Source organism: Rana temporaria, chromosome 3, assembly GCF_905171775.1.
Source record: "Rana temporaria chromosome 3, aRanTem1.1, whole genome shotgun sequence".
NCBI lineage: Eukaryota > Metazoa > Chordata > Amphibia > Anura > Ranidae > Rana > Rana temporaria.
In genome coordinates, this window is record NC_053491.1 from 222,245,210 (window position 1) to 222,261,316 (window position 16,107).

The following is a 16,107-nucleotide window of genomic DNA, read 5'->3' on the forward strand; positions in this document are numbered from 1 at the left end:
AGCAACAGCCGATTTCCGTGCGGCCATTGAATTTTAATAATCGGACATGTTGGATATTGTTTGAAAAACAAACGATTTTCTAATCAATGATGGGAGAATCGTGCAAGAAATGTAATCAAAAAAGAAATGCGCATGTGCAAAAAAAGAAAATTCCCGGAAAGAAAAGAAGATTCCCAGACACGAAAATTCTTTTCTGAAGCAACAGGAGGGGAAATTGAAGGTTTGGTTGGTTGAATTTCAAAATCAATGGTGGCACCATCGGATCACAAAACGCATACATTTTCTGATTTTCAAAAGAAAATTCTTTCGAAATTTGACCATGTATGGCCAGTCTAGGGCATTCAAGGCTCAGGAGACAAATACTAAACTACTAAAGGATGCAACAACACAATGCTGTTTCACTCACCTTTCACTTTTCCATTCTCTGTATTCATATTTTGGTTTGGCTCTGTACAGGAAGTAATTGTTTTTCCATATTGAAAATGATATGTCTTTGTAACGTTTATGATGCATATACTATATAGTATACTGTATTTAGCCTTATGACTACAACCTTGACATCAAAGTAAAGCTTTGTCCCTCCATGAGGCCTCGTACACACGACCGAGTTTCTCGGCAAAAACCAGCAAAAAACTTGCTGGGAGATATTTTTTTGCCGAGGAAACCGGTCGTGTGTACATTTTCGTCGAGGAAACTGTCGAGAAACTCGACGAGCCAAAAAGAGAGCAAGTTCTCCATTTTCTCAACGGGAATGGAGAAACTTGCCTTGTCGAGTTTCTCGACAGCCTAACAAGGAACTCGACTAGGAAAACGATGTGTTTTGGGCCTGCCGAGTTCCTTGGTCGTGTGTACGAGGCCTGAGAGTTGAATCCTCAGCCCTTTAGAAATAAGAGAACTTGAGCAATATGGAATGAGAATCCTTTGCTTTGGGGTGCACACACAACCAACATGGTCATATGAGAACTCAAGGCTACAAAGAAAATTGGTGCTGAAAGATTTTCCTCTGTGATCACAGACCTGAACATGAAGCAGGTAGCTATAACATGATTAGCATGTGTTACTGACTAAGAGGCCACTCTGATTAACATCTGAGTAGTGCGGTATCTCTACTCAAAGTTCCAGGCCAACATATTGTATTATTTCTGGCTCAGGGGTTCGTACACGCCTGCTGTTTAACCTATTTCTTAGAAACCTCACCAGGTCAACCAACATCAGTTAGATCTTTGTACTGTCCTTGCACTATTTTTTATTTCCCATTGTTTTTTTCTGGCCAGTCTACTAAAGTCTGGTTATAGGCTTCATTCTTGTGCTGTCTTTGTATGAAAAATGGAGCAAAGGAAAACAGGACAGGCAGTGCTTTTATAAATGTTATCTTTTAAAAAAAATATATTTTATATGGATAACCTTCAAAAAGCAAAATAGCATAGAAACCATACTATAGCAGGCTTAAATCATTTTCTCAAAAAGTCACTATGATGTTTTTTGCATGCCTGTCCCAGGGGATGCACAACCTTGCTCAGTTTACTTGTTCCTTGCTTTTTGACCCAAATGAAAAAAACATCTACCTGTCTCATGTACTGTATCCTCCTTTTCTCCTGCTGTACCAAAAAAAAAACATCACAGCTGACTTGCACAAGTTACTACCTGTTCCATTGAACAGCTCTCAGAATATAACAGATAAGAGTCTATGTTACTTTGTCTTGTCCTTCCCTGAGTCAGCATGTTGCACGAGAACAGGTAAAAATGGTACTGCAGATACAGTATCTCACAAACGTGAGTACACCCCTCACATTTTTGTAAATATTTTATGATATCTTTTCATGTGACAACACTGAAGAAATGACACTTTGCTACAATGTAAAGTAGTGGGTGTACAGCTTATATAAAATTTGTCTAAATTTGCTGCCCCCTCAAAATAACTCAACACACAGCTATTAATGTCTAAACCGCTGGCAACAGAAGTGAGTACACCCCTAAATGAAAATTTCTAAATTGGGCCCAATTAGCCATTTTCCCTTCCCTGTGTCATGTGGCTGGTTAGTGTTAAATGGTCTCAGGTGTGAATGGGGAGCAGGTGTGTTAAATTTGGTGTTATCTCTCTCATTCTTTCATACTGGTTAAAAAGAATTGTTGCCCTACATAAAGATGACCTAGGCTATAAGAAGATTGCCAAGACCCTGAAACTGAGCTGCAGCACAATGGCCAAGAAAATACAGTGGTTTAACAGGACAGGTTCCACTCAGAACAGGCCTCGCCGCGGCCGACCAAAGAAGCTCATTGTCACGTGCTCATTGTCATATCCAGAGGTTGTCTAGGAGCTACAATTCATTGAGCGAACCATGAATGCCAACATGTACTGTGACATACTGAATCAGAGCATGATCCCCTCCCTTCAGAGACTGGGCCGCAGGGCAGTATTCCAACAGGATAATGATCCCAAACACACCTCCAAGAAGCTGAGGGTAAAGGTGATGAATTCGCCAAGCATGTCTCCAAACTCTAACATCCACCAGATCCGTGATCTCGTTATGGAGGAGTGGAAGAGGACTCCAGTGGCAACTTGTGAAGCTCTGGTGAACGCCATGCCCAAGAGACTTACGCCAGTGCTGGAAAATAATGGTGGCCACACAAAATATTGACACTTTGGGCCAGATTCACAGCAGAAATACGCCGGCGTATCTACTGATACGCCGGCGTATTTAAAAAATTTTCCACGTCGTATCTTGATTTGGAATCCTCAAACCAAGATACGACGGCTTTTGGCATAGATCCGACAGGCGTACGGCTTCATACGCCTTTGGATCGTAGGTGTAATTCTCCAGGGGCCGCTGGGTGGAGTTTGCGTCGTTTTCCAGCGTCGGGTATGCAAATTAGCTGTTTACGGCGATCCACGAAGGTACGCGCGTTCGTCGCATTCTCTTACGTCGTCGCTAGTCGGTTTTTCCCATCGCAAACTTAAGCCTGCTATTTCATGGCTTAGATTTAGACCAGCCATGTTAAAGTATGGCCGTCGTTCCCGCGTTGAATTTCAATTTTTTTTTTTGCGTAAGACGTCCGGGAATACGAAAGTACGTTACGCATGTCGCCGTTCAAAAAACACGTCGGAGAGCCGTAATTTCGTGCAAAGCACGGCGGGAAATTTCCAAACGGAGCATGCGCAGAACGTTCGGCGCGGGAACTCTCCTAATTTAAATGGTACACGCCTCATTTGAATTAGGTGGGCTTGCGCCGGACGGCTTTACGCTACGCCGCCGAAAGTTTACACGCAAGGAAACTTGCGGCGGCGTAACGTAAACGGGATATGATACGCCGCCGCAAATCTACATGAATCTGGCCTTTTGGTCCCAATTTGGACATTTTCAAAGGGGTGTACTTTTGTTGCCAACGGATTAGACAATAATGGCTGTGTGTTATTTTGAGGGGACAGCACATTTCCACTGTTATACAATCTGTACACTCACTAATTTACATTGTAGCAAAGTGTCATTTGTTCAGTGTTGTCACATGAAAAGATATAATAAAATATTTACAAAAATGTGAGGGGTGTACTCACTTTTGTGAGATACTGTTTGTATATGGAAATGTAAAGGGGAATACGGAAATGTATTATGCTACACTTGCATGGTAATTTTCAATTTGCTCCCCCCTGCACTTTGAGATTGAGTGGAGCTAGCAAGCAACTTGTGACACGGCCTGCAGATATCACTGCAAAAAGTTCCCTTACTTCTCCCAGGGCTGAACAGAGCTAGTTGGCTCATGTTTACATAGATAGAGAGTTCTGCAGAGGTTCTGTAGATTGATAGTTAGCAGGGGAGAAGAGCAACCAAAGGGAGACACACCACTCCAGGCAAGACAGGTACAAAGGCAGATAACAGGTGCAGACCCCGGCTCAACACTGTCAAACTCGAACAGAACAAAGAAGTAGCCGCACACTGGAACTCCAAAATCGCTTGATGAGTCTTTATTGTCACAAATGTCAGACGAACACAGGAACAGCAGTTACAGCAGTTGATGCATTTCACAAGCGATGACTTGCTTGTTCACAACTTGGCTTGGTTGTTGTTCACAACTTGGCTTGGTTGTTGTTCACAACATGGCTTGGTTGTTGTTCATAACATGGCTTGGTTGTTGTTCACAACTTGGCTTGGTTGTTGTTCACAACATGGCTTGGTTGTTGTTCACAACATGGCTTGGTTGTTGTGAACAAGCAAGCCATCGCTTGTGAAATGTTGTAACTGCTGTTCCTGTGTTCATCTGACATTTGTGACAATAAAGACTCATCAAGCGATTTTGGAGTTCCAGTGTGTGGCCACTTCTTTATTCTGACCAGCAGGGAAGAAGAAACTGCTGTCAATAACCCTGCTGGAGCTTCCTTGAAAGCTACTGGAGATTGTCACATGGACCAGCGAGCTTGGGAGAAAGAGCCACTGTTAATCAACCTGCTGGAGTTGTCCCACAACCCAATGAAAAATGTCAAGTAAGACGGCTTTAAGAAGAGAAAAAAATAAGTGCACAGCACCCTCACAAAGAAAAATCAGGGCATGTGCACTGAGAGTGGCAATGGCGAAAACGGAGGATCAGCTGCAATAGTGTTGCCACTCTAAATAAGAAAGTCCTGGAAACACAACATCAACAAGGTATTTACTAGCAAAGAATATGGTATAGACAGGTTGAAGTGGAGGTTCACCCAAAAAATACATTTTTAACATTAGATTGAGGCTAATTACGGGAAGCACAATCGGGTGTTTTTTTTTTAAATCAATGCAGTACTTACCGTTTTAGAGATAGATGTTCTTTGCGGCTTCCGGGTATGGGCTGCGGGACTGGGCGTTCCTATTTGATTGACAGGCTTTCGACCGTCGCATACAGCGCGTCACGAGTTTCCAAAAGTAGCCAAACGTCTGTGCGCAGGCGCCGTATAGAGCCGCACCGACGTTCGGCAACTCGTGACGCGCTGTATGCGACCGTCAGAAGGCTGTCAATCAAATAGGAACGCCCAGTCCCGAAGACCATACCCAGAAGCAGCGGAGAACATCTATTTCTAAAACGGTAAGTACTGCATTGATTTAAAAAAAAAACACCCGATTCTGCTTCCCGTAATTAGCCTCAATCTAATGTTAAAAAATTTTTTTCGGGTGAACCCCTGCTTAAAGCGAACAGTTACAGATAATAATTTTAGAAACAATTACATAATAAAAACATTTTGGGTTTACTACCACTTTATGTAGGAACTTTACTGTATTTACAATGTTCATATTTTCCAGTTCAATACGATGTTGGTAATATAATTACTAACTTAATACAAAGCTCTGTTTGAAGAAATGTGAGCATTGCATATCCTTCCAAACAGGCAAAACAAGTCAAAATTGTAAATTGGCCAGTGACAACAAACCATGCTTGGGCCTGCTCTTTGATTTAATCATTCTGCATACAGAAACAAACTGAGAAGTTACCCATTCAGCAATTCTATTATCAACACAAATCCTATACGCACACAGCAGTTTTGGAATAGCAAGAGCTCCATCTGTAACTTCATGCAGATCTTTGGCATGCTGTAACAGTTTTCTGTTGAATTTAAAGAATCAATCAACCCATATTTCAGTTGTTGGTGGGATAAGTGCAGATAAACCAGTTGACAGTTTATTATCTCTATTATGGATCCTATTGGTGGGAGTTCCTAGGTCTGCACATCTGCTGTGGCTAATATAATGGTCCCCACTCTCCCTGTTGCAATTTTTATTTATTTTATATTATAATGACTGCAAAAGAAGCAGTTGGAATATACAAAGATGGGTGGAAACAACACTACACGACAGATAGACATATAAGATGTCAGGGGCACACTTAGCCCACCCAATGCCATTTATCAGTAAAATGTCACTGTTGGGTGGATTGACCCTTTAAGGGTGTAAGGCACTTTACATTCCTATATTATATATTTACTTGTTTAAATTCACAAGCAATATAACCTACAAAATTTACCGATCTTTTGCTCAGAATTTCTCTATTGTTTTGTGACATGCATACAAATAATAAGTATGCTAAATGCAAACTATAGCACTACTACACACTACTACATAACTACAAGGTCTAATTAACTCAAGGCAAGCACTATTCTTTAAACACAGAACATCCAGTCTTCACTCACCTGTCACCTTTTCTGGAACATCATCATTAGGTTTTAGATTTTCCTCTGCTAGGGAACAGATTAGGTGTTCATGTTTAACCAGTAACCTTTCTCCAACTAACATAAACTTGAAAATAGGAAACATCATATAATTGAAAATGGAGAAATAATTACTCAGCTATCGAAAGTAAAATCATGAAGTCCTATATCTATTAATTTAAATCTGACTGGTTATTTTGATTGTACATATCACCTTTACCCCTGCCTGAAAAACTTCCTCCACAACCTTCTGGAACACGTCACAAGTCCCAGAAAGCTGTGGGACCATTTGCAAAGCGCAGCACATCTCGTACATGCGCAGTGGGAAACCAGCTGTGAAGCCGCAAGCAGCTGAATAGATGGCTTGTGTGAAGACTGAGCTGGATCCCTGGACAGGTTATTGTCCTATTATTAAAAGTCAGCAGCTACAGTATTTGTAGCTGCTGACTTTTATTTTTTTTGTTTCTAGGGTGAAGAACCACTTTAGGCACCATACATACATATGACAACATATTGGAAAGCCTTCAGTGTGGAGAGTATCCTTGTAGTCATGGAAAAGAGAATGATATGATTAGCCAATATTTAAAAATTGAGGCCTCACACCCATCAGCTTTCAGAAGACCATATCTGATTACCCCTTGGGTGCCTATTGAATCTAATCTTCCACACAATGGCATATAAAAAAATAAATTAAGAAGGTCTACAAGAGAAGCAACATTGCCAAGTGGAAGGCACAGATATATTTCTATATAAAGCAAGTTATCAGTATTTGTGACAAAAAATAATAAATAAACACAAAGATTTTAAAGGGCACATTGTACATTCAGTAGTTTTTCCTATTGCAAGTACTACCATTGTCGTATTATAGACTTTCATATCATATTATGTTTTTTGTACATAAATATTGGATGAAATATGAATGCTCAAAGCAGTGCGTGCCCCAAATAACAATGTTGCAAACTAATTCCCATCATTAAGTGGTGACTGACATATGTCTCCACCTCTGAAGACAGCAAGAAAGATTTGAGATGTCTGTAGTGTCTAAGTGAGCTTCAAGTATGCAGATGGAGGATCATTTTTCAGGCAGGGGTAAAGGTGATATGTACAATCAGGATGTACAAGCAGACAGCAAAGAAAATAATCTCCTATGGTGTCAATGCAAATGTAGATAGGTAGATAGATAGATAGATAGATAGATAGATAGATAGATAGATAGATAGATAGATAGATAGATAGATAGATAGATAGATAGATAGATAGACAGAGAGAGCATTTATTGCTATTGCTATTGACCATTGTTTCCTATGAACTACTTAAACCTCAATAGAGAAGTGAAGGACTATTTAGAGTTAGAACCAGTTCAAAATTTTAAAACCTTTAAAACAGGTTCTAATGTAAATACATGAAAATCATTTGTAATATTTCTAGCTAGATACAAATCACAGAACAATATAAATTCACCTACATATATATGATCAAGTGAAGAGTCACAGTTCATTTTTTCAGTTAACCTCTTCCTAAGCCCTCCTGCAGTGTAGAGGATCTAAGTCACAGTTTCATTTATGAATCAGACTAATTCCCTGTCTTGAGTGTTGGACATTTTTTCTTGCTTATTATGTTCTTGGGCACTGGTCCCCTCATGGGCTCTTTGAGTTCTCCTGCCTCTGAAGCTTATGAGAGAGAAAGTGTCACCTCCACCAAAAGCAGGTGTTCACATCATGCGCACAGTGATGTGGCCAGAAGGACCCCAGGAATCAGAGTTGCCAACCGCCAGTATTTTAACTGGCAGCCAGTAAAAATGTTTACACTTTTCTCCTGCCAATAAATGGCAGTGACAGGAAAAGGTTGCTAGTAAAAAACGTGTCTGTGACGATCGGTTCTGGCCTGGAACTGGCCAAGACCATCGGATAGCCTGCTGCACTGTGTTCAGGGGTGCCAACAGAGGGTCTGGCAAAGGTGGTACCTGAGCATGTGCTGTGATGTCATGGTGCAAGGGAGCCAAGAGGAGCGGCCAGAGCCTTGTGTGTGGGTCTGCGGGACAGGAGCAAGGCAAACTGGAAGTGCAAATGTCTGTGCTGTGTGGACTGAAGGGACCACCTGGCATGGAGAGAGACTGTCACTGTGATTCAGAAGGGGATGTATCATATCGATGAGGTGTCATCATCTCTGCTGCTGGACACTGCTGTCACTGTCAAAGTAAATTGTATGTGTGTGTGCCTGCCTATTTTAATTTCTTGTTCTCGCCGAGTCCTGTCCCTGGGCTACTTTCTTAATATATCAAAAATAAAACAACAAATGTGTTTTTTGCCTTAATATCTACCTTAAATCACATTGCTAATTGCATTTTGTACATGTTTGTAGCCTAAATACTTAAAAATGTCAGTAAAACCTTGGCTGTGCCAGTAAATTTTAGGTGTTGTGTCAATTAATTTCAATCTGGTAGATTGGCAACACTGCAAGTAATGTGAATAGAAGAAGAGAAAAGGATTGCTACGTGATTGTGGATTCAGATACGTAAAATGGACATTTGGCATTTCTTTCATACCAGCAGTTAGTTAGAGGAAGGTGGGAGTGGGGTTACTAATGTCCTGGGGTTGGGCTTTAAATTTGCTCAAAAGACACTTTGGTCTGCTTACTAAATCCCTTTGGCTGTTGGTATGTTTATTTTTTGAATGACCTTGAATATGAGCTTGTAACAAATTACAATTCAGTTCAACGTGTTCCGAGTAACTCCTCTGTAATAAATAGGAGGATGCCCAGCACAGAGTGATGTGAAGAGAGAATACAGTCTTTCCCATACACACTATGAAAAGCTTGCTGAATTCAAATACTGCAACAGTGACATATTTGGCTTTACATGTCAGCCTCACAGTTCTGGTTCTGGATGTTACTGTGATGCCAAAGACTTACCACGGCTGTTGCATCTTAGCCACTCAGTCATACATTCCTTACTTCCCAGTGTATGTGGCAGTCTTTCAAGTGTCACAGTGTTAAAGGCTTTACAGAAATCTAAGGAAGCTGCATTCCCCACTACACATAAACCTGTGCTACTCTTGGACACCACGGGGAGTATAATTTATTGCATTTGTGTATGCAAATCAAAGTTGTCCTTTTTTAGATACAAGGCATTTGGATCATAGCCCCCTGACTCATCAAACAAGGCACTAAACTTTTTAATTAAAAGATACTCCCATTGCATGAGACAACTGTCACTTGGATCATGTGAACAGAATAGCTTTCATGTGTTCCCAGATAGGATTATTAGAGTTGCTTCACATGACAGGAGCAGACATGTGATGCTAAACTTTTATTTTGCCTCCAGTTGCAGTTAATCTAACAGGTGTTACACGTAAAACCATTACCAATGATTCTCTATGGGTTTTACTAACACACCAATTAACCAACAATGCTGTTCACAGAAGTGTGTTTGGATACTGGTATCTTAAACAAACAGAAATTATAGTAGTTTAGCATGACACAAGGGTTGATTGGATTCTGTTAGATTTGCTTTGCAAGAAGAGTCTTTTTCTTCATTTGCCAAATTCTTTATTAACCAAAACAATGGTCTGGTTCGCATTTTACCCATCACCTATAATAATTTGTATCTTCACCATTAAATTGATGTAATAATAAAGCCTTTCCTCTCAGGGTTAGCCCAAATGTCTTTGTTGTTTATTTGCATTTTCTCCCTGCTGACGCAGAGGTATCAGGAAACTGTATAAGGCCCCAAAATCTTCTACCTGCGCTCAGTGTTGATAACAAATACTTAAATAATTAGCAAAAGATCTCTCAGGATTACATGAAAGAAAACTAAAGTCTTGACTAATTGACAGTTTGACCCTTCTCCAGCAACCCAGACAAGATATCAGTTACAAGTCATCAGCCATCAGCTGGGGCAAGATTCTGGTCAACCTCCATGGGGTTCTTACAGACTACCACAGGACTGACATTTCTGCTTTGAAAGGGAGAGGGTACAATAGAATGAGAGAAACTAAGACATATTGCTATTCTACCAACTCAAAGTGAACCTGTATTTTACCCATGTAGGGCAAAGCAACTGGCTGATTTTAAGAACGGCTCAACCACCTGCATGTAGCACAACTTCTCTTCCCTGATGCACTGTTTGGCCAGCAAACAAGAGGGAGAGTTACCCTCTGTAAGCTCTAAAGGTCTAAACTCCATACCTTGTAAAAACAATGGGTGTCTAATCAGCCAATTGGCAAGCACCAGCTTGTTAGCAGAATGAAAGACCAGCTTCCCTTGGTGGCTGGGATACTGCGACTCCACATTGGTGGCTGCAGAGTTTGCCTAGCTGTAAATGGTCCAAGGCCCACTTCTAAACATACAGGCAACAGCACCAAGGGTCAATTCCCCTCCCTCGGAACAGCTTCTCAGTATATTGGTTGGTTTCTCTGATACGTACATTGCCAAGAGAATTCAACAATACCTTCTCTCAAACGAACCATAGACTAGGCAATACGCACCATGCTTAGCACTCAAATGACCTCAATGGTATGGACACCAGATACTCCAGTTTTTTTTGCACCAGCAGACTCCACAATGGTGTCCAACACCTTCTGCTCTGTTCATTCACACTCTCTGTTCATCTGAGCACATTATAGACACAGAAGGGTTGATTTACTAAACTGGAGAGTGCAAAATAAGCTCAGCAAAGAAACCAATCAGCTTCCAGGAATTTTTGTTAAAGCATAATTGAACAAGCTGAATTTAGAAGCTGATTGGCCAACATGCACAGTTGTACCTAATTTTGCACTCTCCAGTTTTAGTAAATCAACCCCAGAATGTCCAGTCAGGTTCAGATTGCATATTAACAAATTTACTTCAAGATAACTTGTCAGCAATCAAGGAGGCATTTACAACATGGTGTCATAAGACAAGCCTAAATAGAGTAAACACCTTCTAGAACTTTAAGTTCTTGGGTGCTCACAGTGACATGGATGCTCAGTTAGTCTCTTACAAGATTAAACTTCTGTTCTGTTTGGCTCCAGAATACTCTCCCCACTAAGGCAAAGGTCCACCCCCAGCATGGGCACCCAAAGCACTTTACAGTTTCTATTTTGGTGCACTTAATGGTTCTCCCAGTTCAACACATATGACAAGCCTATGCCTCACATTAGGCCTGCCTGGACTCACTCTCTTGCCATTGAAAGGACCCCCTGTGATGCACAATGTCATACCTATCTATTCATATATCATGCTAAAATGGTTCCACTCTAATCTGGACAGGGTTCTATCTAGTGGCCAAAGTACAGCAGCAGTCATATAACTGCTCTGTTGTTCAGTTTAGAGATCCCACCTGGCATCAATTTTCAGCGCACTGCGGGGGGGGGGGGGGGTGTATGATGACAAAAGGCCAGCACCTCAGCTATCCCCCACCTCTACCCATAATATCTTGTTACATCCACATTCTCCTCTGAGTTCAAGGTTGGGGACCCAGAGCTTAGCGTAATTTAACCTGGAAGACAAGCATTGCTGGATAGGTGACTGGGTAAGCGTGTAGCTAATAGCACAGAGAGGTAATTTAATTCAATTTAAGCCCAAGCTGAACTTGGGCTTTAACTAATGTACAGAATAAAATGGTGGGATGCACTTTGGAATCCTCTATGATTGCTGGGGGGCTGAACTTCAGATACATCAGAACCACTTAAAGAAAATCACCACAAACTTTTGCAATTCAAACTGAGAATACAATATGTTGCCCAGGTTTGTAATGGGTTTAATATAGCAGAACCTCCTTAAACACATAATCTATGATCCAGTAGACTTTACAGTGCATTACAAATGAACATGAAGTTAAAACATCCAAAGACAAAGCAGGGAAGTGCACTATCTAGGTCTGTTTCTGTAGACCCACCACGGACCCACACCCAAGATCGGTAATCTTTCCTCTTATTCACATCTGTGCTTGCATCCAAGCAATGCTAGCCCAGTCAAACAATCAGTACATCCAGATGTATGACCATTCTATCATTTATTTCTGTCTTTCAAACTCTAACTGATGAAAGAAAATTCCATTGATTACTGAGGGGCAACTGAAATAACTATCTTTTTAGACATTTCATAAATTATGTTTCCAACTGATCTTTAAAGTGTACATGTTCCCAGACTGTGGACATAAAAATATTTGCATATTCACAGTAAGTGATAAAAGAGCCTCAAAACAAGTCATCCATGACCTCTCTAGCTGCATGTACTGGGAAGTTATTTATTCTCAAAGATCACTACAGCGACGCTAAACTCAAGTTTTGGTCTATTTCTAACAGTAGAACACCTGCAGTGGGTTCAAGTTACTAAGAGATAAATATGGCAAAATTCTTGCATTAAAATAACTCATTCAGTTATCTCGGAAGCAGGCAATTCACAAAAAAACATGCATTATTTACCACATGCAGTAATTTTTTAATTTTACAGTATGTAATGACATTTTTTATACCTCTTTTTTTCTGCAGACCGGACTCCGCCTGCAGTGGGAAGTGAAACATTTAGCAGGGGGAATTGCTACCACTGAAAATGTGACAGCTCTAGCTGAGGGATACTGGTTGCCAGGAATCTGGCACCTGCTGGTGTCCTTACAACCAGTGACTCATCCCTGCCCTGCTCATTCAGCTGTGAGCCTGGGATTCATGGCTGAAAGGTGAATGTAACAAAAGAGTGGGGACAAAGTTTAAAAAAAATGGCATTGGAATTCCCTCACAATCCATACAAGGTCCTTGGATCTAGTTTGAATTACAAAAAAAACACAAACAAAAATAAAATGTCATGAGGTTTCCTCCCAACTTCCATACCAGACCATATCCGAGCAGGTCAGGAAATGGGGGGACAAGAGTGCCCCCCTGAACCATTTCAGGCCACATGCCCTCAACATGGGGGATACTTTACCAGAGGACAAGGACCTCTTCCCCACAACCCTGGTCTGATGGTTGCAGGGGTCTGCAGGCAGGGGGCTTATCAGAATCTGGAAGCCCCTTTAACAATAAGGGAGCCCTCAGATACCGACCCCCCCCCCCCCATGTGAATCAGTAAGAGTTACCCATGGTATCCCGACTTACTCACAATAAAAATGTACACTAGAAATAAAAACACCCAAATATTTGAAAAGTCCTTTGTTAAAAAAAAAATCCAATAATTTACAAACAAATCTCATCATCCAGTGATGCATGTGCATCAATCACGATGAATGATGGTTGCGGACTCGCCCCAAAATAATAAACCCTTCACCTGCTGAGACTATTTCGCTTCTATTGTGCCACGTGACATCCCGAAATCCCTGCCTCTTTGTTTACTGGGGACCCAGAGATGATATCCGGTCCTGACACTTCCCTCATGCCAAATTATATCATGTCCCTGCTGCTAAAATAAACAAAGTTTTTGGGGAAGAGGCACTTGTCCTCCTTAATATGATACCACCCCCATGTTGCAGGCATGTGGCCTAGTGTGGTTCAGCAAGTGGGGCTGCATGCACTTTCCCCCCCATTTTCCCGGCCTGCATGCTTGCACATGATTGGATGAAAATCAACAGAGCTTCACCACATTCACTAAGCGCTGGGGAAAATGATAGCAACTGTGCTTGCAAAGTGTACAGTCTATTTGCCTTTATTAAATAACCCCAATGTCTACAGAAAGGAATAACCTTAGCTAACTTTTCAGTATTAGCAAACTTTTCAATATTAGTAAGATCTTTTGCAGCCTCTTGATTTTCTAATAATTTTAAATATATAAAATAACCTTAAACCATTATTATGTTGCTCTGACAGGGAATGATTTGCTAGAGGAATCAGTTTTTACTGCATTTTAGTGCATTTGTACAAATCACTGTATATTTTTGTAATATACATTATACAGCAGTGGTGGCATGTCCATTAGGGGTGCACGGGTGCCACCCACTCCTATCGATGCGTCTGGCCCCTTGATCTACATGCAGTGTGCTGGAAACACGGATTCCAATCAGTTTTTTTTAAAGCACGTGATTAAAGCCAGAGGCTCTAATAGGCTTCAAAAAAGGGTGGGCTTCGGGAGCAGAGCACTGCTCCCGAAGCCCACCCAGTTGTGTTAAAAAAACTAATGAATATTCGCTATTGTAACACCGATTCTCCTCCCTGGCCAATCAGGAAGAGGGTCTGTGCCCCATCACCCAAATGGCCGAAATGAGATCCGATCATATTGGCCACCAGGAAGAGGAGGGAGGAGACGCAGGGGAACCGAGAAAGCAGCCACCCACAGCCCGAAGATATCCCGCCGCCGCCCGCCACACTGCACGCAAGATGGGGTAAATACAGGGCCCCAACCACTGACTGACCACCCGGGGAGAAGGTTGCCACCCACCACCCGGCAGGGGGCTGGGGGGTAGGTGTCGTCCGTGACCTGACCGATTCAACCGATCCAACCAACAAAAAAACACCAGTATATACATCTTACAAGACAGTAAGTTACCTTCATATTGTTTAGCTGAAGATTTTTCTACAACTTGTGTATGCCTATACCTCAATTCCAAAGCTACTGTATATGCATGTGCAATATTTGGATGTGAATTGGCAGGGTCTGCATTTGCTTAAAGCTCACATCTTTTTTTTCTTTATGGATATCTCTTACCTTATGTTATAATTTTTCCTTTCAATAATTTTTTTTGGTACTAAAGTTTAATACAACAGCCACATATAGTCACTATTTTCAGCTTGACAAAATGATGTTATAACAATATTGCTATTTCAGATGTGACAATGGAATGTCATTGGGTCAAAATACTAGGAAAGAAATTAGAGAGAGTATAAAGGTACAGGAAAAGAGGGAGAGAAAAGAGGTGTTGCAGAAGGACATGTCTAATTTCTTGTTATGAGTGTTTTTTTTTTTTTTGCATATAACACATCTATGGCTCCATGCACACTGGAAGCCTGCCTGTAGAAGCAACTCAATGTTATCCTTTGTCTCCATACACATTAGGACGTTTACAGGCATATTTTTGAGAACAACGTTTAGAGGCAGGAAAAAAAAACCTTCTCATTCACATTTCTGGTTGGAGCTCACTGGCAGAAAAAACGTAAAACTCTCCTAAACTCATCTAAACTTTGTACAAAAAATGCTCTATATGGACGTTTTTTACTCCAAAAAGAACAGACGTTTTTTTAAGCCCAGTGTGCAAGGAGCCTAAGAATCTCAGATTCTCCCAAATGAATGTTGGTTATCCTTTATTATACCAGCTAGTAAATGTTGGATTTTTTCTTTTGAAATTTTAATTTGAACCAAGGAGTGGGAGACTATGGGAGTCTTCTAAGCTTTCACTATCATTTTAGCTGCCATATGATGTGGGAAAGGGGTGGGCACGCCACTAAAAAGGGACTGAAGCTGCTCTTTAGGAAATTCCATATGGGGGTCTGCCTTAACATGTAGACTTATGACCTTTGGTAAAAGAAAATAGAGCCCTTTCCAATTGGCTTTAAAATTGGGGCGTTCCCACCAAGTGTAGAAAAGGGTACACTGGTGTCCATATCCCTTAAAGCAGTGAGATGGTGAGAGTGGGGACATCATCGTTAGACATGATGGATAACGTACCATCGTTAAAGGACTATGAAATTTGCTTTAATAAGGGAAACAATAACTCCATTTGAGCCATGTTTCTATACTGATCATCTTATGGATCTCATTCTCACAGGCCTTCATATAAGAGAGATTGGTAGAGGTTGCAGTGAGGAGATCATAGAGATTCCTACACTTTGGCCCATGTGTGGCAGAACCACGCAGAAGCTACTGAGAAATTTGGTGAAATCGGGTTTCTATCTTGGGCTTCTTCAAGGTTTCCAAGAAATATTTAAATGATATTATAATTTCTAAAAGCATTTCACTTGGAAATGCCAATGCTGACATACAGTACATTAGATAAATAATTACCAGATCCCTCATCACAGGTCAAAATTCCACTGCCTATT

General features: G+C 41.1%; 1 protein-coding gene across 16 annotated transcripts in view; it reads right to left on the reverse strand.

Annotated features, from left to right (window-relative positions):
* MYBPC1 (myosin binding protein C1) overlaps positions 1-16,107 on the reverse strand; it is a 168,326-nt gene that overhangs the window by 113,750 nt on the left and 38,469 nt on the right. For 10 of the 16 annotated variants that reach the window (XM_040344304.1, XM_040344303.1, XM_040344305.1 and 7 more), the window contains exons 4-5: positions 6,149-6,196; positions 407-448 (exon numbers count right to left, since the gene is read on the reverse strand). The exons of 4 other annotated variants lie outside the window; for them this stretch is intronic. In XM_040344304.1, coding sequence (XP_040200238.1) covers positions 407-448; positions 6,149-6,196 — 90 coding nt within the window. The remainder of the gene's footprint in view (positions 1-406; positions 449-6,148; positions 6,197-16,107) is intronic. 2 more of the 16 variants (XM_040344299.1, XM_040344302.1) reach the window with 2 other exon arrangements.